The sequence below is a fragment of the Bombyx mandarina genome, chromosome A1 (genome assembly GCF_030267445.1).
Source record: "Bombyx mandarina strain Sakado chromosome A1, ASM3026744v2".
In the NCBI taxonomy this organism is placed as follows: Eukaryota; Metazoa; Arthropoda; class Insecta; order Lepidoptera; family Bombycidae; genus Bombyx; species Bombyx mandarina.
In genome coordinates this window covers 9,849,164-9,870,701 of record NC_143234.1, presented here as the reverse complement: position 1 = coordinate 9,870,701, position 21,538 = coordinate 9,849,164, and the positions used below count along the sequence as shown (strand labels likewise).

The following is a 21,538-nucleotide window of genomic DNA, read 5'->3' as shown; positions in this document are numbered from 1 at the left end:
GTTGGTACAATGAATCTTGACAACTTTAGTAGTTTGTTTACGTAACAATGACCAAACTTTGTTTAGTTTAAATCACTTGCAGGCGTTTAAGGTCCTATTAGTAAACCAAAATAGGGTATGTTGGTTTGAACTTATGAGGTGACAATTATTTCAGAAAAAATTAGTGCTCTTTATACTCTTTCAAAATATTTAACGGCATAGATCGGTGAACGAGCTCAAGGCGCGTCTGGTGTTAAGCTGTTACCAGAGTTTATGAGTAATAATATAACGGGAAGGTTAATTGTTCAACATCTCCCCAAAGTAATGTATCATTTAATTAATTCAAGGTTTAAAACTAATTTGATGTTTGCAACACGGCGTCATTTTTTACATCGGTTCTAAAATGTTGCTTAATGTAGTTACTGAAATACCATTTTATACTGTGCATTGATTCGAAGACAAATTAAATGTTGTGAAGCGTACAGTGTAAGGCTACACTGTGTTTACAAGTTTGTAACTTTGGTCAATGATGGCGTCAACTAAGACCAACTGAATCAAAGATTGTCTTGAGTCTGTTAACGGGTGTATAAACTCACACTCTACCTGACGTGAATGAGTTGCTCGAGGCCATTGACATTCACAACCTGAGATATCAAAAAATAAAGATACGACAAGTCCAGAATTATATTTGAATAACAGCTTTTTTCGCTATTTAATGGTTGGTGGCCTAAGAAATTATTGCAACCTGAGAGAATTGCTAACACTTGCCCTAGCAAGAGCAGTGCTTCGCCGAATCTACCACCGGATCGGAATCGCCACCCACTGAGCAGATGTGGCAACAAACTCAGTGGGATATGTCTATGGGCTATAATAGCAGCCATGTCGTCCTCTAAGCCATCAATCATATCATCATCACGTATAATACAACAGTAGAATCCTATGTGGTTTCACTTATAAGAAAGGAGGATAATCGAAAAAGACTGATCTAACTTAAACTGATCTGTCTGTCTGTTTGTTTCCGCACATCTCCCAAAACTTTTTATTTATTTATTAGATGGGTGGACGAGCTCACAGCCCACCTGTTGTTAAGTGGTTACTGGAGCCCATGGACATCTACAACGTAAATGCGCCACCCACGTTGAGATATAAGTTCTAAGATCTCAGTATAGTCACAACGGCTGCCCCACCCTTCAAACCGAAACGCATTACTGCTTCATGGCAGAAATAGGCGGGGCGGTGGTACCTACCCGCGCGGACTCACAAGAGGTCCTACCACCAGTAAGAAAAAGAAACTACTGAACGCTTTTTCATTTACACAGGTGGACCGAAATTAATTTAGAACAGAACTATAGGATTGGTTGTTGTTGAATCGGAAGTTGCGAGTAAAAGCTTTTAGACTGTCAGATTTGCATAGCAGCTTTGCATAGCAAATAATAATTTATTAATACGAAAGTAACTTTATCTGTTATGCTTGTAATTCCATATTACTGAACTGATTTTGGTGAAATTCTGTATGAAAATAGTTTGGATTCTAGGAAAGGATATAGGCTCGCTGTCAGGCAAAATAAAGGCAATAAATACCTTCAAGGTCATAAACGAAGCGACTTTTTCGAAACGTCTTAGAAGTCGTCGTGGCCTAAAGGATAGGACGTCCGGTGCATTCGTATCGAGCGATGCACCAGTGTCCGAATTCCGCAGGCGGGTACCAATTTTTCTAATGAATTAAGTACTTAACAAATGTTCACGATTGACTTCCACGGTGATTTTTTTTTTTTCGTACCTAAGCTGATAGCCTTAGGGGCTATTTCAGAGTAACGTAAGATTTTAACGTTATAAGTCGTTATATCGATTCGGTATACAAAATAAATAAATAAATGTATAAAATCAAAAGAATAGAAAGTTAAAATTAGCCGGAATTTCATATAATTGTTTGCGGTGTTGTAAAATCATTTACCGTTAAATCTACGTTGGCCAATTCGAATAATTAATTACGATTACTGTCATGCAAAGTTTACGAAACGAAATAATAAACGCAAGTACCTACAGACGCTACTAATAGCATTAGGTATTAATAATTAATTTAAAGCAATGATTAATGGTTCCTTCATTAGGACGTATTACAAACTCGCTCGGGTGAACACCAAATATCGTACAGATATAAGTACGATCTGAAGGACTCCTAATTGACCTCGCGTCCCACGGTGGCTGGAGGGGTTTCCCTCTATAGAAGTCTAAGTTTTGTTGTAATCTTATTACTGGTGGTAGGGCCTTTTGTAAGTTCACACGAGTAGGAACCACCACCTCGCCTATTTCTGCCGTGAAGCAGCAATGCGTTTCGGTTTGAAGGCTGGGGCAGCCGTTGTAACTATACTGAGACCTTAGAAATGATATCTCAAGGTGGGTGGCGCATTTACGTCGTAGATGTCTATTGGCTCCAGTAACCACTTAATACCAGGTGGGCTGTGAGCTCGTCTACCCATCTAAGCAATAACAAAAAAAAAAAAAAACACGATTGACCTGCCTATTTCTGCGGCGAAGTAGTATGTTGTTATACACTTGAGACTCCGACTGAGTGATGACATGAGTGTCTCAAGGTGGGTTATCCATATTAGCATTGAACACGCAGCCTCATGTTAGCCGTGAATCGATTAACATCATAAAACAAATCATCCATCATTGTTCTCGTCATTCGTAATTAAGTCTTTAGTTATCTGAAAGTACGTAGGTAATGAAGTTACGGGCAGCCTATAATTTTACTTACCATTGTTAATGACACGGACCAGTGACAATGGTCGCGTTTAAACCGCTTGATTGCCTTTTTCTGTGTGCTAAGCTTGACTTTAATAGCCTAAGTTTAATTCCATATCTACCTACCTGTCTTCTCAGTATGCTTCACAAAATAACTAAACCCAATAAAGTGATAGTAAAAAGAAAATAGTACGTATTTTAAATATTCACTTGAATCAAGAATGTTTTCCTTAACACTAATCATACCATCACTTACTGGTACCTATTTCTGTCATAGCGGGTCGATAACGGTATACGACAATTAGTACTACTCAAAATAAACAAAACAAAACAAAAAAACAGTATAATAACTGTAGATTAATTGGTAAGAAAAAGTCATGAAGTGAAATGTGGAAAAGCAACAAGATGATACGTACATTTTCAATGCAAAAATTCAAAATGGGTCAATTGGCCCGTTATGGTATGCTTATGCGGAATTTACATTACGAAATTAGTGTGATGCATGTTGAACTCAGTTTCACGAAAGTAGTGTCGCGAGTCCACAGTATCGCAGTAACCAGGGCGCCATCAGCATCAAAGCTATATTTTGCTATATTCTTAGTAACTAAAGAAATGCTTATAAACCTAAAAACTTAAAACAAGTCGTTGGTAGATTCGAGGATTATTAACAAGAAGGCATTTAGGTGCAATGAAGATAGTCTCTGAATTAGCAGATGAAGATCCTGAGAGCTATAAAAACTATTTTCGAATGAGTGAAGATAATTTGGCACGAAACTTATTTTTATTTATGAAATTAATGCATGCATTACGAAAATCTTAAATTACACGTGAAACTGTTGGTAAAAGTAATGTCACGAAATTAATTTCATGCCACTAATTTCGTAATGTAAATTCGCCCTTAGTGTTAAATGCAATTACTCTTTTTAGGGATTATTGAATTGAAAAACGCAATTACGAATTCTCAAAGTATCATTTCATTTGAAAAAAGAAAGAGAAAAAGAAAAAACCCAGCTGATTTGCGATTCGCGATGCACATTAAAACGCGTTAAATCGAAATACGAATGAATCGAAACACGAAATTGGATGTTTTGAAACGAGCTTAATATCACCGGAGCATCACATCGTGCGTTTACCTGAGTTTTTTTTTCGAAAGCTCGCCAGAATAGGACAACAGATTCAAGTTTAACGCAACGTGTAAATACGAAGCAAGGAACGACGCTACCAACAATGCACGATTCCGGCTGGTTATATTACCCGGCCGTTTCGAAGATACACCTCGATTATTGTAAATTAACTGTACGAATGCGCCTCTAGGTTTCGGCCGGCGAGCGGGCCGGTGTGGCAACCATGCGCGGCGCATTCTTCACCAATCCGAACAAACTTCACGGCAGTTGCCTCCCGACCGCCGAGCGTGACGGACTGCCGTCGGTCGCTCCCAAAAAACGATCGTACAACAAACAGTTAAAGCAATTTAAAGTGAATTAAATCGATTCGAAATTCGTATTCAAAGTGACGTCATAACTTAGTGATGGGAATCAGTGGGAGACTCAAGAGTTTTGACTCGTTGCGATGACCAAAACTTTCGAAAGAAAAAAGTTACAGTGTACAAGTTTTGGTTTAAAAAAAAAATTGTGCGTTGAAATGTTGGCCTGATGGGATCGGAAGACGGGCGGCTTTGTGTAGTTAGTGATGTGTACTGTGATATAAAATTTCGACGGTCGCGTAGATGATCGTTCTGATAGGGTGTGATACACTTAGTTTAGTTGCCAAAGATTCCTGATGATCTTATATATTAGTTTGTGTTTTATATTGGTAGTTTTAGGTAAGTTATCGTCTTTTATACTACGAATGTTACTCTCTCAGCTATAAATAAAGATAATATTGAACCACCGATTCTGCCCTCATTTGCATACATGAATAATTACGTCGCACTGATAAACGTGCGAGTGGAAATCTTAAATGTTTTCTGGTAACAAAGAGCATTCCAAGAACTGCATAGATTAAAATCTCGCTCACAATTAACCCAAAGTAAATAAGGAAATATACATTTATTGAATGACGATAAAAATAAGTCAAATTTCGTGCAAAATAATCAAATAATACTTTTTAATTAGCAAATTAATAATTAAATATTTAAAGACGCAATGCTGGGACTTTCTCTTCTGCTTTGAATGCTGAGAGCATAGACATCGAGCAATACGCATGAAAACCGAATATTTACATAAATTCCGACTTAGAATGCTATCATGGCTCCGTAGACATGTCACTAACAGTGGTCCAATGAAATGAAACGACCAAAATAACACCATTATAATAACACAAATTATTCATTCTTATTAATGTGATCCTTTGGATACTTTGAATTTCGTCCTAACATTAAGCTTTATGTGGCTAAGTGAAATCCATCAAAATGAATTCTAACATTTCACATTGATATAGTCGCTCTAATCTCGTCTCACCAAACGATCCTTATTCCGTTCAAATAATACATACTCCCCCAAAAAACATAATAGAGGAAGCTTATAAATCCTACTTAGGATAAACAATATCAAACCCGCATTGTAGACATTAGTAGATAAGCAGCTATTGATGTATTTGTCTGATCCGACATACCTACACGGCTAAAACATAATGACCCCTAAATAGTGCTCATCCCGGTTAATTGACTCATAACTCGTCAGATAAACGAATCAATTAAAAAGATAGGAATGTGACTGTGAAGGAAATATATCGAGATAAGTGTCAGATTAATGGAAGCTGATATTTACATACGAACCTAGGAGTGTTTCCGTCGTATTGGACGCGCATAATGTAGTACTCAAAATGATACAGAGATACGTAACGATGGACCAAATATTGCTTAATGGGTGAATGAGCTCAGGGACCACTAGACGTTATGTTGTTACTATGGACATTACAACGCGAAAGTCGACACCCGTTTTGAGACACGAGAAGTCTCAATAATCTATACTTCTATACTAATAGTATAAAGAGGAAAGATTTGTTTGTTTGTATTTAATAGGCTCAGAAACTACTTAACCGATTTGAAAAATTATTTTACTGTTTGGAAGCTACACTATTCTAGAGTGACATAGGCTAAAAAATTACCTAAAATATTCTTTAAATCGCGTGCCCTGTGAAAACTATTGATGATAGAATAAAATAATGCACTACGACTTTGTGAACACATTATTATTTACAAAAAATGTTGCGACAGCATTTATGTCTAACTATTATAGTTATGCCGCAACAAGTGTTCTTTTATTTAAAAAATAAGACAACGTCAAATATCGTTGAAGTTTTTGTTAAAGACCCGAGCGGAGCCGGAGCGGGCCGTTAGTATTTTATAAAGATCATTCCTGTCCTTAAAATTAGAACGCATAACTGTTTCAAGGCAGTAATAGGCAGGATAATTGTGTCTACCCGTGCGAGTTATCAATATGCCCTTTTTTGGGCTGGCATCCGAACCCGCTAGCTTCCGCGCCTGGGAGCGGTATTGTGGGACTCGGTGGCCGAAGATGTTCCAATAAGCCTTGCCAACTTAAAAAAACCCTTAATAAAGGCGTCGACAGCGTAATGTTAATATCCTCGCTCACCTTGTAATGCTTGGTGGAAACTTTGGATTCAAGTCCTGCAACGGTACAGAATTGCTTTACAGCTTGAGTTAGTTGGGGATTAGAAGAAGCTAAGAATTAGCGGTAGAGTCAGGTGCAGCGGTAAGATATGGTTAATCAAACTATATGGTTGCGATTGGGCAGGAACAATAGTGGGTTTTAGTAACTCGAGAGACTACTACCGTGCTCATTATAATAATATGTGCAAAATTTTGAGAAGATGCTAAATTGCAAATAAAATTACCGAGAATTGTTATTTTTAATTCCGACCGAGAATTTATTAGCTTACAAAAGCAGGTATTAAACGAAAACGCTTTAAGTCAAAGATAAAAGTCTAAATATTTACATCCAATTAAGCTTTCATGGGTTCTTTTGTATCGTTCGCACTAACAATGGCAACGGAGCTTCGTTTTCATTAGAGCTTTTTCGAGCTCGAAAAGCTTTTCACATTTGCAATGAATAGTATCTATTTCGCTGTTAAGATAAGGTTTTGAAAGTTTCATTCAAGATCAACAACACGACTTAGTTATAATTGAAAAATGATATTGCCGATTGATTAACATTAAATAAATTTGGAACTTTCAAGTCCCATCTTCCAACGAAGTTCGTTGACCTTTAACTTCGACTTTACATAACTTCTATAAGCAAAGGACGGATTCTTTGTAAAAAATCGACCTCATTCAGCCACTGGGTTTTCTATCTCTCTACCATCTACTCACTACACCATGGATAGCTAACGAAACCTAGCCTCAAGTCGAGGTAAAGAGATCGACAACCGAATCCTCCTCCCATTTCCTCAGCTTGAAATCAGGAGATGAATTATGTTCAAACCTCATTAACTAACTATAAGATTGACTATATATTGTTCTATCTCTATCGAAAATTACTCAACAAAAAAAAAAAAACGAAAAAAAATATTGTCTACATCGATGTCTATGAAATAATAGACGGCGTGGCATAAATTGTTACGTCAATTGAATTCATTAAGAAGCGAATACGTAATTTGGCTTACTTTGATGCTACATTTTTTTCCAATTATTTTGCTTTAATAACCAAATTACTGGAGCGAATTGAACGAACTTTCCATAGGACGAATCGTATAGTGTATCTAACCAATAAAGAAAGATTTTGCTACAATTGCTTACAATCGAATTGAGAATCTCCTCCTTTTTTTAAGTAAGTTTAAAATGAGCACGAAACTAATCTATTTCTGCCGTGGAATGTTATTATATTACGATTTAGGCAAGCCGTAAAAAAATCTATTGAGACTCCGGTTCTTATGTCTCAAGCTGGAGGAGGCATTCCCGTGCCGCTGCCCGATATGCCCATAATATAAATAGAATAAGCTAAACTGTAAAGCTACTTATCTATATATTAATACGTGAAGCAAAAACTTTGTATCCCTTTTTATGAAAATTGCGCGGACCTAGGAGTATGAAATTTTCTACACTTATAGAGAATATACAGAAGAAGTGCACAATGCTAATATATTTTTTTAAATAATGCATAAAAGACACATTAAATCAATAAAGAAAACATTACACACAATACATACCATGTATTTGACGTACACACGCATACATACTATTTATTGTCAAACTTTTGTTCTTAACGTCTGTGGTCAAATTGAGAATAGATTAAATATTGTTTGTCTTTATTAATATTTTTTTATAGTGTAGCCTTTTTTTGATTATAGAAGTATGTATAAAATACAATCATAATAGTGTACAAACTTACAATTCCAATTAATTATAGTCGAATTTCGACTATTGCGGGACCTCTAGTCAAATACAATTCCAAAAGTCCCCCTTAACAAATAATATGATAGCCTTTTCATCAAATATCAGATATAAGGAATATCTAATATCAGGAAAATATAGAACTTAATTTGAATTCAAATTTTCTATTATCAAAATAAAAATAGAATGAACACTATTTTGTATGTATTACGTAAAGCTTTCCAATTTTTGTTGGGTCTTAATAATTCTAAATATGCGATATACAAATATACGCTTTAAATAACAATTGATTATTACAATCTGAACAATCACGATGTATTTAAAAACTCACTTCTCTAGTTGTTTTTGTTGATCGTTAAGACCCTCGCCGACTATTTCATGAAATATTGTTGTATTTTTCTTATTTCCAGTCGACACGACGGTAATATTTGAATCAACATGAAAGTTCTTAGCCGTTACAAAGCGAACTGGGTCGGATCGACCCGTGAAAGCGCCGAGAAATTTAAACTATAATCGAAAACTGTAACAGAAACAGACCCACAAAGGTCTTTTGTGTTATATCTAATGTGCTATACTTACCGCTTTTAGTGTGACTGACACATAACTCTGCGTGCCGGCTCCTAATGATATAACTCCAGTACTGCTCCTTTGATATTTTCATTTCCATTCCCTTCTTTTTCTTCACCTTATCCCACTAGGTGGGGCGGCACAGCTAATTTTTCTCTTACATTCTCTATCAGCCGTCATCTCAACACTCGGTCGACTCTACTCTCTACTCTTTTGATACAATTTGCAAATACAAATCTTAATAACTCTAAACCTATGCCAATGTTCTGGAAAAAAGAAATTCTTTTACACAAACACAGCTTTGTCTATAGTGTGTGATTTTTCTATATTTTTGGCCCATAAACACGTATTATTTTTCATAATTTTTAATTGGCATTGTCATATTGTAATATTCATTGTACAAATTAATATCGAATCGAGCGTACGTCGGACTTGCAGGGGCAATCGTGCATTGCGGTCTGAATGATGGGATTAGCCATCAAAATAATACAATCTCAAAGATATTTTCATTTTTCGGTTATGTATACAGGCCGCCAACTAGAGAACCGCGAACTAGCCTTATATACTCGTCAAAGGCAAATAAGGAAGCGCTAAACATGTAAACGAAATTTATAAATGTGTATCAAATTGGAATTCTTTAGAAAGTTGTTACGATGAACTGTGATAAACTGAATTAAAGAGACGTGATCGCTGACCACGACCGGGAGCTACTTTTAAATCTTTTTACATTCTACAATGACCGTATCGAATCGCGTTACATAATGTTTAGGACGAACGTATCTTGAGTCGATCATCGTCTTCCCTGAGTCTCATTACTCATGTCTGAGGATCGTGACCATCTCCTCCCATTATCCTTCTCTGGATGATATTTCGCCATCTTCCTCTCGGCGGTGTGTATGGTATCGTGGTATCCAGAGTGATGCGGGTATAGATAGAGGTGTGCCATTGACCTAAGGAACGAACGAACGATTGATGAACCTAAATATAATTATTTGATATTTAAAAAAAATTATAATGTTAATAAATGCATAAAATTCCGTTAAACTACTAAGAGTATATCATCCTTCAGGATTTGAAGGTCAATCTAACAAATTTAAATGTTCAGTCTCAAAACAGAAGAATTGACGAAATATGAGATAAAATTCGAATTCAATGCTCGTGGGGTTTTAGTTAATATTGTTTTTTTTATGCTTAGATGGGTGGCGAGCTCACAGCCCGCCTGGTGTTAAGTGGTTACTGGAGCCCATAGACATCTAATACATAAATGCGCCACCCACCTTGGGACATAAGTTCTAAGGTCTCAAGTATAGTTACAACGGCTGCCCTACCCTTCAAACCGAAACGCATTACTGCTTTACGGCAACTAAACTTTAAATTACCATCGAATATGTACGCTAGAAAAGTGTTTTTGTTCTGAACACCTCGCAATCTGAATAGATTTTATAGAAATTAGCTGTGCATTCACAGAAAAAGCAATCATAGGTCAACGTTATATGAAACGGCGAATACTTTTTGTGTCTGCCAATTCAAAATACCAATCGACTCGTTCACGTAAATCCCATTTCACGCGAACAAAAAAACTTTGACTTATAATAAAATAAAATTTAGGAAAAAAAAAAATGGGATTTAAAAATCTTCTAATGAATGAAACATTTTTATTTCGATTGAATTGTTTTCTTGATCAATTCTAAATGGAATGCGAGTGAACTAGTTTCTTTGATAAATTAATGCTGAATGAAATCACTTGGAGAGAGCTTGTATCAATAATTTGTTTCTTTAAAGTAGCGCCATCTGTTGTCTAATAGCGCTATGAGTACTTTAAAGTCCACATTAAGTTGAAAGTGTACTCATTATTTCGGGTCCATTAAAATTAATGAAATGCTAATATATTAAATTAAATTTTTAATTTAATATTTCATTAATTTTATATTAGTGCATTAAAAATACGTCACTTCTAATGAATTACGAAAATGTAAATAAACTTATAGTTAGTTACGTAAGCTTTTTTCATAGATTTCTCGGTGCGACTTATTCAATTAAAAAATAACATATTTAGATACCGATAAACGAATGGATAATTAGAAAAAGAACATAAACCTTAGTAGAAATGCTTAGTTTACTTATTATACCTCAAATGGTAATTACACATTTTCGTCAGGTTAAAATGAGATAATCACAAAACTAATCTCAATTTATGCGTGTAGCGCCATCTATGAGCGAGGAGCCGAACTAAACGTATAATATTCACAAAGCATTGTACATTTTTCCAGTTCTTTGCTAGCTTAATCGAAAAGATTGCTCTAAGTGATAAAGCGCCAACCTATTTAATCGTGTTTTTAATCTTAATATATTTAAATACATTCAGTAAAGTGTATCTTTAAATTACCAAACTTTATAACGGCATTAAGTACTTACTAAACTTATTGATACAAATGTCATTGAAATATTCTCAAAGAAAATTTTTATTAACAAATAGTGTTCTATTAATATTATTGAATCAAAGGAATGAATAATAATTGGTTTACCGATTTTTTTACTTTTTTTATTGCTTAGGTGGGTGGACGAGCTCACAGCCCACCTGGTGTTAATTGGTTACTGGAGCCCATGGACATCTACGATGTAAATGCGCCACCCACCTTGAGATATAAGTTCTAAGATCTCAGTATAATTACAACGGCTGCTCTACCCTTCAAACCGAAACGCATTACTGCTTCACGGCAGAAATAGGCAGGGCGGTGGTACCTACCCGCGCGGACTCACAAGAGGTCCTACCACCAGTAATACCTAAATATTACGGGCATTGTCTTATTTCGACCCCTCTATTAACTATATACTACTTCACAGTTCACGGTCATCCGGCTATTGGAGTATTACAGGAATACTTGACTCTGTCCATTTCGTTTAATAATAATAATAAATTCAAGTTTAATAAGTAAACGTAAAACAGAATCGACTCTAATAATAATAATAAATACTAAAGCAACTGTTAAATTATGACGCCCGAACCACTCAACCGATTTGACGAATTGCGGTATTATAGAAACAGTTTGAGCCCTGGTAAAGAAAAATAATAGTTTAAAAAAACTAACAAAATACGCTTTTATAGAAAATCTAACTATAAAATAGGAAATAAATTTGAATAAAAATAGTGTAAGAAAAAATGATTTTATTGTAAAAAAAGCGTGGGGTGCTTTTCAGGATATTATCAAAATAACCATTCTACTCATATCTGTTCTTTAAATATTTATAACTACTGATACCATGCACCCCACACCCCATTTTATAGTTGGATTTTCTATAAAAGCGTATTTCGTTAGTTTTTTTAAACTATTAAGTATTTATTTTTAATTTTTTAGTTGAATTTCAATTTTTTTTAATTTATTTTTAAATATTGAATTGTCGTCATTCCTTAATAAGTATACCAAATTTCGAGTTAATCCGAAGTTTTTAAGCGGGTCAAAATCATGTTCAAAGATTCCGCCACATACTAACATACATACGTCTGAAGCTAATAAAAGCGTATTAAAATGGGATACGCGTTATCCCACTGCTGAGTACGGGTGTCATACACGCTCAGGCGACATAAGCTAAAGTCTGCGCGGGGAAGCAACGAGCGGAAAGTTAATAAACAATTTGATATTGTTGTCATCGCGTCCGACCCAAGCTCAAAGCTCAAACAGTCCTATATTCGAACAAACAAATATGGCCGCCGCAATCCATGAAAACTTCCTAAACTCATAAACATTAACAAACACATTGTTTACGGGACAATTTCTTGTTAAGCCCCGCACACACACGAAATACTATAAAACGATCTTTCTAAACGTAACGTAACAAACAATTTTGAGTGTTTTGTTTACGTTAACACGGCTGAGTTTTTTTTTTTTTGTTTACACTTCCCCTCTCTGCGGGAACCTTTCGTTCGACACTTCGGTATATAGATACTTTCACTTGTAGTTCTTTTGTTTACAATCGAACGATTGTTACATATACGATTATGTTTATGTTAATTTAAAAACGAACGTTATTAATTCTTTAGAAGGTTTACACGAAAGATTTTGTCAGGTATCAAAATTTTTATTATGTTAAACCAAAGACAATAGTAATTTGTTTCTTTAACTATTCGCTGGTAGCATAAGAGGTTATTCGGTTAGTCGGGTAGGTGAGCTCACGGGCTCAACCGAAGAGAATTTGCTAACACTGGTCCCTAGCAAGAGCAGTGCTTCGCAGAGTCTACTACCGGATCGGAATCGCGACCCACTGAGAAGATCCGGCGAGAAACTCAGTGGGCTGTGTCTATGGGTTCGAAGTTCGAGTTCGAAGAGGACAGTGACGGAATTCATCATCTCATCATCAGTCATTACTGGTGGTAGGACCGCGCGGACTCACAAGTCCGCGCGGGTGCCTATTTCTCCCGTAAAGCAGTAATGCGTTTCGGTTTGAAGGGCAGGGCAGCCATTGTAACTATACTGAGACCTTATTTTATCTCAAGGTGGGTGGCGCATTTGCGTTGTGAATGTCTATGGGCTCCAGTAACCACTTAAAACCAGGTGGGATGTGAGCTCGTCCACCATCTAAGCAAAAAAAACAAAAGTATGTTTGCATTGTGTTTTTTTTTATTATTCGATTGTAAACACTAAACTATGGGTAGCGGAAATATTATCATACCAATTACCGTTTTTAATTTATTACGCAGATGCGTCTCATCTGTATTGAGTGAATGCGCTCACTTCCCGTGTGCAAGACGGAATTTTTTGCATTCACATTGAGACGTCTATGAGCCCCGGTGACCACTCAGCACTCGAACGCGCATCTAGTCTAAAAAATAAAAAAACTATTCTTACAACTTAATGCTCTGCTTTTGCTTCTTGGTGCGAGCTTAAAAAAAACACCAAAGTTCAAAGAACTATCCCCGGCTCCGAGAAAATATGCACTAAATCAAATTTTTAATGTATATTTACAACCAATAAACACATTAATCACGTTCTAACCAGAGTTTAACGACGGGCGGTTAAATTTAACTGCTGCATAACGGTTGAACAACATCGCGTTAAACGTATTATAAAGTTTTGTTTATAGATAAGGGGAAGTAATAGATTTTTGTATGTGTTGAAAAATATGAAACACGTGAACTCGCATGATGCAAATGGACAGGTATTTTTTAAAAAGCAAATAAATCATTATTTGCGTTTTCTAAGAAAAATACACTTTAAATAAGATTATTTTTACGGCTTAGAAAAGTGAACAAGTTCACGGACTACCCGGTGTTAGGTGGTTTCCATTATTATGCCACCACCCATCTTTAGGCGTGAGCCCTAAATGACATGTCTATACTAAAACAGTTGCCCGACTCTTCAAACCGGAAGGCATAACCGGAACTGCTTTGCAACAGAAATAGGCAAGCTGGTGGTACGTACCCGTGCGGGCTCAGAAGACGCAATACCACTCGCGCCCTATAGGCACCGTTTTGCCTATTTACGCCGCAAAGCAGTCATGCATTCACTCCTCCAGCCACAAAAGTTGAATAAAGAGCTTGCAACAGCAAAACAGCATCTACAATAAGCTTAATAAATAATAGTTTAAAAAAACTAACAAAATACGCTTTTATAGAAAATCCAACTAAATGATGCAGATATGAGTAGAAGGGTTATTTTGATAATATCCTGAAAAGCACCCCACGCTTTTTTACAATAAAATTATTTTTTCTTACACTATTTTTAATTCAAATTTACATATTAAAATTTATTTTCTATTTTTTAGCTGGATTTTCTATAAAAGCGTTTTTTGTTACTTTTTTTAAACAATTATTTATTTTTAATTTTTTAGTTGAATTTTTTTTTTTTTTTTTTGTATTGAATTTTCATCCGTCCTGGATAAGTATACCAAATTTCGAGTTAATTCGACGTTTTGAAAGGGGTCAAAATCATGTTCAAATATTCAACACACACACGTCTGAAGAAAATAAAAGCGTATTAAAAAAAACGTATTTCTAATAGATATTTCGTATGGTTCATTAACTCAAAAAAGTTCATTAATATTCCGTAAATTTAGATCAGTTTCTTCTAAAGCTATCTAACTATAAAACCTATTCGCTAGTAGCCCAAGGGGCTATTCCAGCCACGCACAGATGGACAAAATGTGATCAATTCTGACGGTCAAAGGCGGGCCAGCTCATTGAGAATCCGCAGTTGAGTTTAACTTAAATTCATTGTTGAACACATTCCGATAACCAGAGCTTTAATTAGTTAACTAATAAAACCAAATTAGCAGCTTAAAAGCTCCGCGGAACTCTCGTAAAAGAGTTTATAGCAAAAATAAATTTTACGTACGCATCCCGAAGCTTAAAAGCTAATGTTTTTTTATTTTTTCAAATGCAATTACACTGCAAATGCTTATAACTTCTTTTTGTAAGCTTTAACATTATGGGTTAGATTTCGAACCATTTATTGTTAGTACATGTGGTGAAATAGTGGCGTCAAAAAGTGGCATAATGATAATAACATTTTTTTTATATTTTTTTATTGCTTAGATGAGTGGATGATCTCACGGCCCACCTGGTGTTAAGTGGTTACCGGAGCCCATAGACATCTAAGACGCAAATGCCGCCACCCACCTTGAGACATGAGTTATAAGGTCTCAGTATAGTTACAACGGTTTCCCCACCCTTCAAACCGAAACGCATTACTGCTTCACGGCAGAATTAGGCGAGGTGGTGGTACCTGCCCGCGCGACTCACAAGAGCTCCTACCACCAGTAGATTTTAACCAGTAAATACCAGTAGATTTGTAATGTGTTCGCTGGTTTTATTAAGGGCAGTTAATGAACGAATGAGCAATTCCGCTTGATTTTGAGTAATATCCGGAGCCGATATACTTCACAATGTGAATGACCTTCGACCTCTCAATACACGAGGATGTCAAGACCATTGCTTTTTTTCGTATGGACGGGAGTTGAGCTCACGGACTCAACCTGAGAGAGGTAACTGACACTATTAAAGCAGTGCTTCGCTGAATCTACCACCGGATCGAAATAGCGACCCACTGAGGAGATTTGGCGAGCAACTCAGTGGGTAATAGTATTGCAAAATATCTCCTTCTCATACAGAAACGCCAATGCTTAACGCTCTACCACCAGTGCTCACGGTTGATAATCAGAAAAATTTTAAAAGTCGTCGTTGCCTAATGTTTAGTACGTCCGGTGCATTCGTGTGTAGCGATGCACCGGTGTTCGAATCGCGCTGGCAAGTACCAATTTTTCCAATGAAATACGTAATTAACAAATGTTCACGATTGACTTCCACGGTGAAGGAATAAAATCGTGTAGTAAAAATCAAACCCGCAAAATTATAATTTGTGTAATTACTGGTGGCAGGACGTCTTGTGAGTCCGCACCACCACCACCCCGCCTATTTCTGCATGAAACAGTAATGCGTTTCGGCTTAGAACTCATATTATCTCAAGGTGGGTGGTGGCATTTACGTTGTAGATGTCTATGGGCGCCGGTAACCAATTAACACCCATCAATGCAATAAAAACTAAAAAAAGTACCTCCAGTGCTCACGGTTGGTAGTCGGAAAAATGTGAACTGTTTTTTTAAGACAAGCGTAATGAGTTCACTAGAAGACTTCCAGGATCTCGTGGCTCACCCCCCGGCACGATCAGATCAGCTCAATAGTACCGTCAGCATGGTGTGTCGCCATCAGAATTGAAGCCTCTTTAAACTCACCAATTCGCTTACCATCTAGGTTCATACGATATTCATGTTTCCACACATAGCTTCCACACACATATCTTGTACAATTATCGTTCGTGAACTAATTGGTAATGAATGGTGTTGCAGTTCACTGAATCAAGAACGATCAGTTGATTCGTAATGTGCGCATCACTAAATACAATATTTCAAGAAGATTCCGATTTATTCGACTGTTAAAAGATGAATACTATTTTGAAATTTATTGAATTAAAACAGTGACGTATTTTCTCTGTTATTTTTACGAACATCAATTGAATAGTAGAAGTAGTAGTAACTGGAAAAAAATGGAGAAACAAAGCCAAGGATAGGGAAGAGTGGAGTTAGCTAGAGGAGACCTATACACGAATGGGGTTCCAATAACACAAGTTTATTTTGTATTTTATTTTATTTGATAAGGTGTTTTTGGGCAATAAAATGGGCTTAATATTATTTTATAAAACTAGCTGTAATCGCCCGCTTCGCTGGGTATTTAGAATTAACATTATTACATATTAAGCGATAAGTATTATATTATTATCATTAGCGCCCCCGCAACGATTATCACCATTAACGCCCCCGCAACTGGTGTAGAATCCAACACTCATATAAATATTAGCCTATACATTAAGTACATGTATTTTCTACATGGATACCAAGGTTCAGTAGATAACGGAACATCCGTAAAAACCACTGTAGATTTATATATCTATATATTAATACGTGAAGCAAAAACTTTGTATCCCTTTTTACGAAAATTGCGCGGACGGAGGAGTATGAAATTTCCCACACTTATTGAAAATATGGAGAAGGAGTGCAGAATTTGTTTTTTTAAATTATGCATAAAAAATACATTAAATCAAAAATAAAAACATTACACACACTACATACCATGTATTTGACGCACACACGCATGCATACTATTTATTGTCAAACTTTTGTTCTTGGCGTCTGTTGTCAAATTGAGAATAGATTAAACATTGTTTGTCTTTGTTAATATTTTTATAGTGTAGTCTTGGCGAAATTTGTGATTATAGAAGTATAAAATACAATCATAACAGTGTACAAACTTACAATTCTAATTAATTATAGTCGAATTTCGACTACTGCGGGACCACTAGTTAGTATAGATATTTCGAAGCAAACACAGAGTTCACAACTACATATTTCATTGGAAAAGTTTACTGAACGAAATTGAATACATACTTAAACACATCCAATATCGGAAGCTATTAATTGAATCGTTCTAGTTTTTTTTGTTCGTTCGTGCCCGCATCATTATAACTCACAAATTGGTGCTTCAAGATTTCTTTTTTATTTCATTCCATAAAGTCATTTTCGTGTTCGGCCATCGCTTGTATGCAATACGGACCGTTTTTTTGTAATTATATACAGAATTTTGTGTTGGTACACAGCCTACAGCCTACCGGCTCCGGTAACATTTTAACGTCAGACGGGCCGTAAGCTCGTCTGCTAATCTTACTTTTAAAAAAACAATTACACAACATAAGGCATTTATTACTGATGGTAGGACGTCTTGTGAGTCCGCACGGGTAGGTACCACCACCCTGCCTATTTCTGAAGGGTTTGAAGGGTAGGGCAGCCGCTGTAACTGTACTTGAGACCTTAAAACTGATATCTCAGGGTGGGTGGCGCGTTTACGTTGTAGATGTCTATGGGCTCCAGTAACCACTTAACACCAGGTGGGCTCGTCCACCCATCTAAGCAATAAAAACAAACATATGTCCACGCTTAGCAATTGATTGACAACGCAAATGTCGCGAATAATGAATGCGTTGTACACCACTCGCTTGTCTGATAAACGGCAAACAAGTTGGCAAAGATTCATTGATTGACTCATAAGTGAATCATGCCGATCACGATCAACTTTAATTCGCTCATGAATCATCGACGAACCGTATACCATTTGGACTTTTTCACTGATCCTACTGATTTCCAAATTCTATTTAAAGTTTACAATTTACAATGTAATTTTTTTTTTAAATTGTTCTGTAGCTATATCTATGCTTAGATCTTATATCTATGCTTAGACAGATGAACTAGGTAACTCCGCATCTGGTGATAAGTGGTAACCGGAGCCAATATACATTAAAATAAAGTAACTGCTTTCACTCACCTTACGAGATGAGTTCCACGTCTCTGTTCTACAATGACTACCCAATGTTATCTATCATGTAACTTACATTAAGCTATTAGCCGATTCTCTAAACATTATAACGTGGTAAATTGAGACGAACGATTTTAAATCGACTGTCATTCGCATTAACGTTAGGATTTGCTTAAAAAAAACAGAGTTCATAGTTATACGTAGTATAAAATGAGAGCCAGTAGGGGTCCACGACCGGCGATCCTTATTTAAAATCACCTGAGCTGCAAGCTTGGCTTTCTTTGATCTCAATACAAAAAAAAAACACAAATTTGTTTAGTTACACTAATTAGTGTGGACATTATCGTTCAAACAGCAATCTCAGAATACGATTTTATAAGTTAATTAGATGTAGATAAGAGAATTTGCGAAAACCAACATTACATAGTCAACATCTTCGTGGCAAATAAATGTGAATCAGCAATTACATTCAAGTAACAAAAATACACTGTAAGTATTAATAAAATGTAACATGCCTCGGTAAAATATATATATAATAATTCCTTAAAGACTTTTGGAGTTCAATAAAAAGTTTTTAAAAGCTCATAAAAACGCAGTGTATGAGCTTTTATTCTTAGTAATCGTTAAAAGTTCACGAAATTTTGATTCGATCTGAGTCGATAACGGGTTTCTTTGGAATTCAAGGGCTTATATGGTTTTTGGTGTGATTTTTCTGTTTGTAATTTTGATATTTTGTTACGACTGGGGAAGGTAACTAGCAGCAAATCTTAAGTTACTATCGCCATTTTAATATTGTTTCACAATAATTAAAACTTGAGTTTCACAGACGACTAAAATGAAAATTTGAAACGTCCAAACAATATCTGTGTAGTGGTAAGTGACATGGTCACTACACAAGGGGCTCGCGGGTTCGAATCCCGACAAGGGAAGATGTTTGTATGATAAATATAAAATGTCTTTTCCAGGGCTATGGATGTGTATTAAATATATGTATGCGTATAATAAAAATCTTACATTTATTTCCGTTATCTGGTACCTGTAACACAAGTTCTTTACGAGCTTATCACGGGACCAGTTAACGTGGCGTGAACGGAAGATAAAACCGTAAAAGTGCTTACAGTAAAAAATACTATTTGCTTCATTAGTTAATTTGTATTTGATTCTACCCTTATATATTTGTAACTGAAACGTCACAATGGAAATGCACCAACAACAGAATAGGCTGTCCATAAAATGATAATTATTATAAATGAAATAAACAAACAAAACCACGGAACGTTACTAGTATTGTAAATTATAAAAAAATACGGCGAATGATAATACCAATGATTAGTCTCAATGCCAGACCGTTCACTAAATAAACTTGATTAATAAAAACCGTGTGAAAAATAACACAATACTGTACTTAATGATTAATTTCTGTTTTAAACCACAGGAGATTTTATATTCTAATCGACTCTGGCCATCAACATTCATAGCACTGTCTTTATGTGTCCCGAAAATATATATTAGCACCTGACCTTAGCTACTTGCAAGCCTATGAGAGATCGGTTTATAGTGGTCTTTATATCGAGGGGTTTTTTTTTTTCTACCTAAGCTGGTAGCCTTTAGAGGCTATTCCAGCGTAACCTTAACTAGTAGGTGAGCTCACGGGGCTCAAACCTGATGACGTTGCTAACACGAACCCTAGCAAGAGCAGTGCTTCGCAGAATCTACCACCGGATCGGAAACGCGACCCACTGAGAAGATCCGGCGAGAAACTCAGTGGGCTGGTCTCTGACCACAGTTTCACCTGTAGAGAAGAAAACTTTTATTATCACGTAACTTTTATTTAAGTATTTGTTGTTTAGATGCGCGGACGAGCTCACGTAGCCCACCTGGTGTTAAGTAGTTACTGGAGCTCACAGACATCTACAACGTAAATGCGTCACCCACCTTGAGATATAATTTCTAAGGTTTTAAGTATACTTTAATGAATGAGTTTCATGCCTCTTCTTAATTAGTCTTCAAAATAAATGAAACTCATTTTTTTATAATTTGTAAATTTTTTGTCCTCTATGCGTCATGTGTGTCTTAACTGTTAACCGGAATTAGATGAAGTCTGATACCTAGTTCCACTACAAGGAAGGTTTCTGTCGTAGTACCATCAAGGAAGATAGGTGAGGCGTGAGTCGTAACAAGAAAATGACGTTTTTCATGTATTTTTTTACTGGTGGTAGGCCCTCTTGTGAGTCCGTGCGGGTAGCCTTGCCTATTTCTGCCGTGAAGCAGTAATGCGTTTCGGTCTGAAGGCTGGTGTAGCCGTTGTAACTATACTGAGATCTTAGAACTTATATCTCAAGGCGGGTGGCGCATTTACGTTGTAGATGTCTATGGGCTCCAGTAACCACCTAACAACAGGTGGGCTGTGAGCTCGTCCACCCATCTAAGCAATAATAAATAATAATTAGTACAGTCAAATTAAAACGCGAACGTTATTTACCGGTTAATCATAAAAAGTTCACAATAAAACATAATGATTTTTCGTTGTAATAATGCTACAACGGTTCTTTATTCACCGACCGTGTACAAAAAGTTCATATTTCGTTTCTCGCTCGACCTAGTTCGTTTGCAAGCTGTCAGTTTTGATTAGAAAACATATATTCTCGTATGTACGTATATATATTGTGGAAGTGGCATTGGATTGGTCACATTTTGAGAAAGCCCGATTCCCACCTATCAAAGAGAGCACTGACCTGGAAAGTGTCTGGCAAGAGGAAGAGAGGCCGCCCCAGAACAACTTGGCGTCGCTCGGTGGAGCAGGAGTTAGGGGTCTTGGGCATGACGTGGGAGGAGCTAGATTAGACTGCCCAAGACCGATGTAAATGGAAAAATTTGATTCGAGCCCTACACCCCAGCAGAGGGTAATAGGAAGGAATGATGATGATGACGTATATGTATAGACATGCATGTTTGATTTTTACGGTCACTCGGTTTTAATGTTTAAATTTCATTGAAATATTTTAATATATCGGTTTTACTATATCGCTACTGCC

The 21,538-nt window shown here is 36.3% G+C and overlaps 1 protein-coding gene across 3 annotated transcripts in view; it reads left to right on the top strand.

The window, feature by feature from the left end:
* The window catches only part of LOC114253462 (uncharacterized), a 562,226-nt gene that overhangs the window by 522,312 nt on the left and 18,376 nt on the right, over positions 1-21,538 (top strand). Inside the window, exon 1 of one of the 3 annotated variants that reach the window (XM_089739605.1) lies at positions 3,988-4,549. The exons of the other annotated variants lie outside the window; for them this stretch is intronic. Within the exon in view, the coding sequence (XP_089595731.1) occupies positions 4,507-4,549 (43 nt within the window). The 5' untranslated portion in view covers positions 3,988-4,506. Of the gene's footprint in view, positions 1-3,987; positions 4,550-21,538 lie in introns of those variants that run through there. 3 annotated transcript variants of the gene reach the window in all.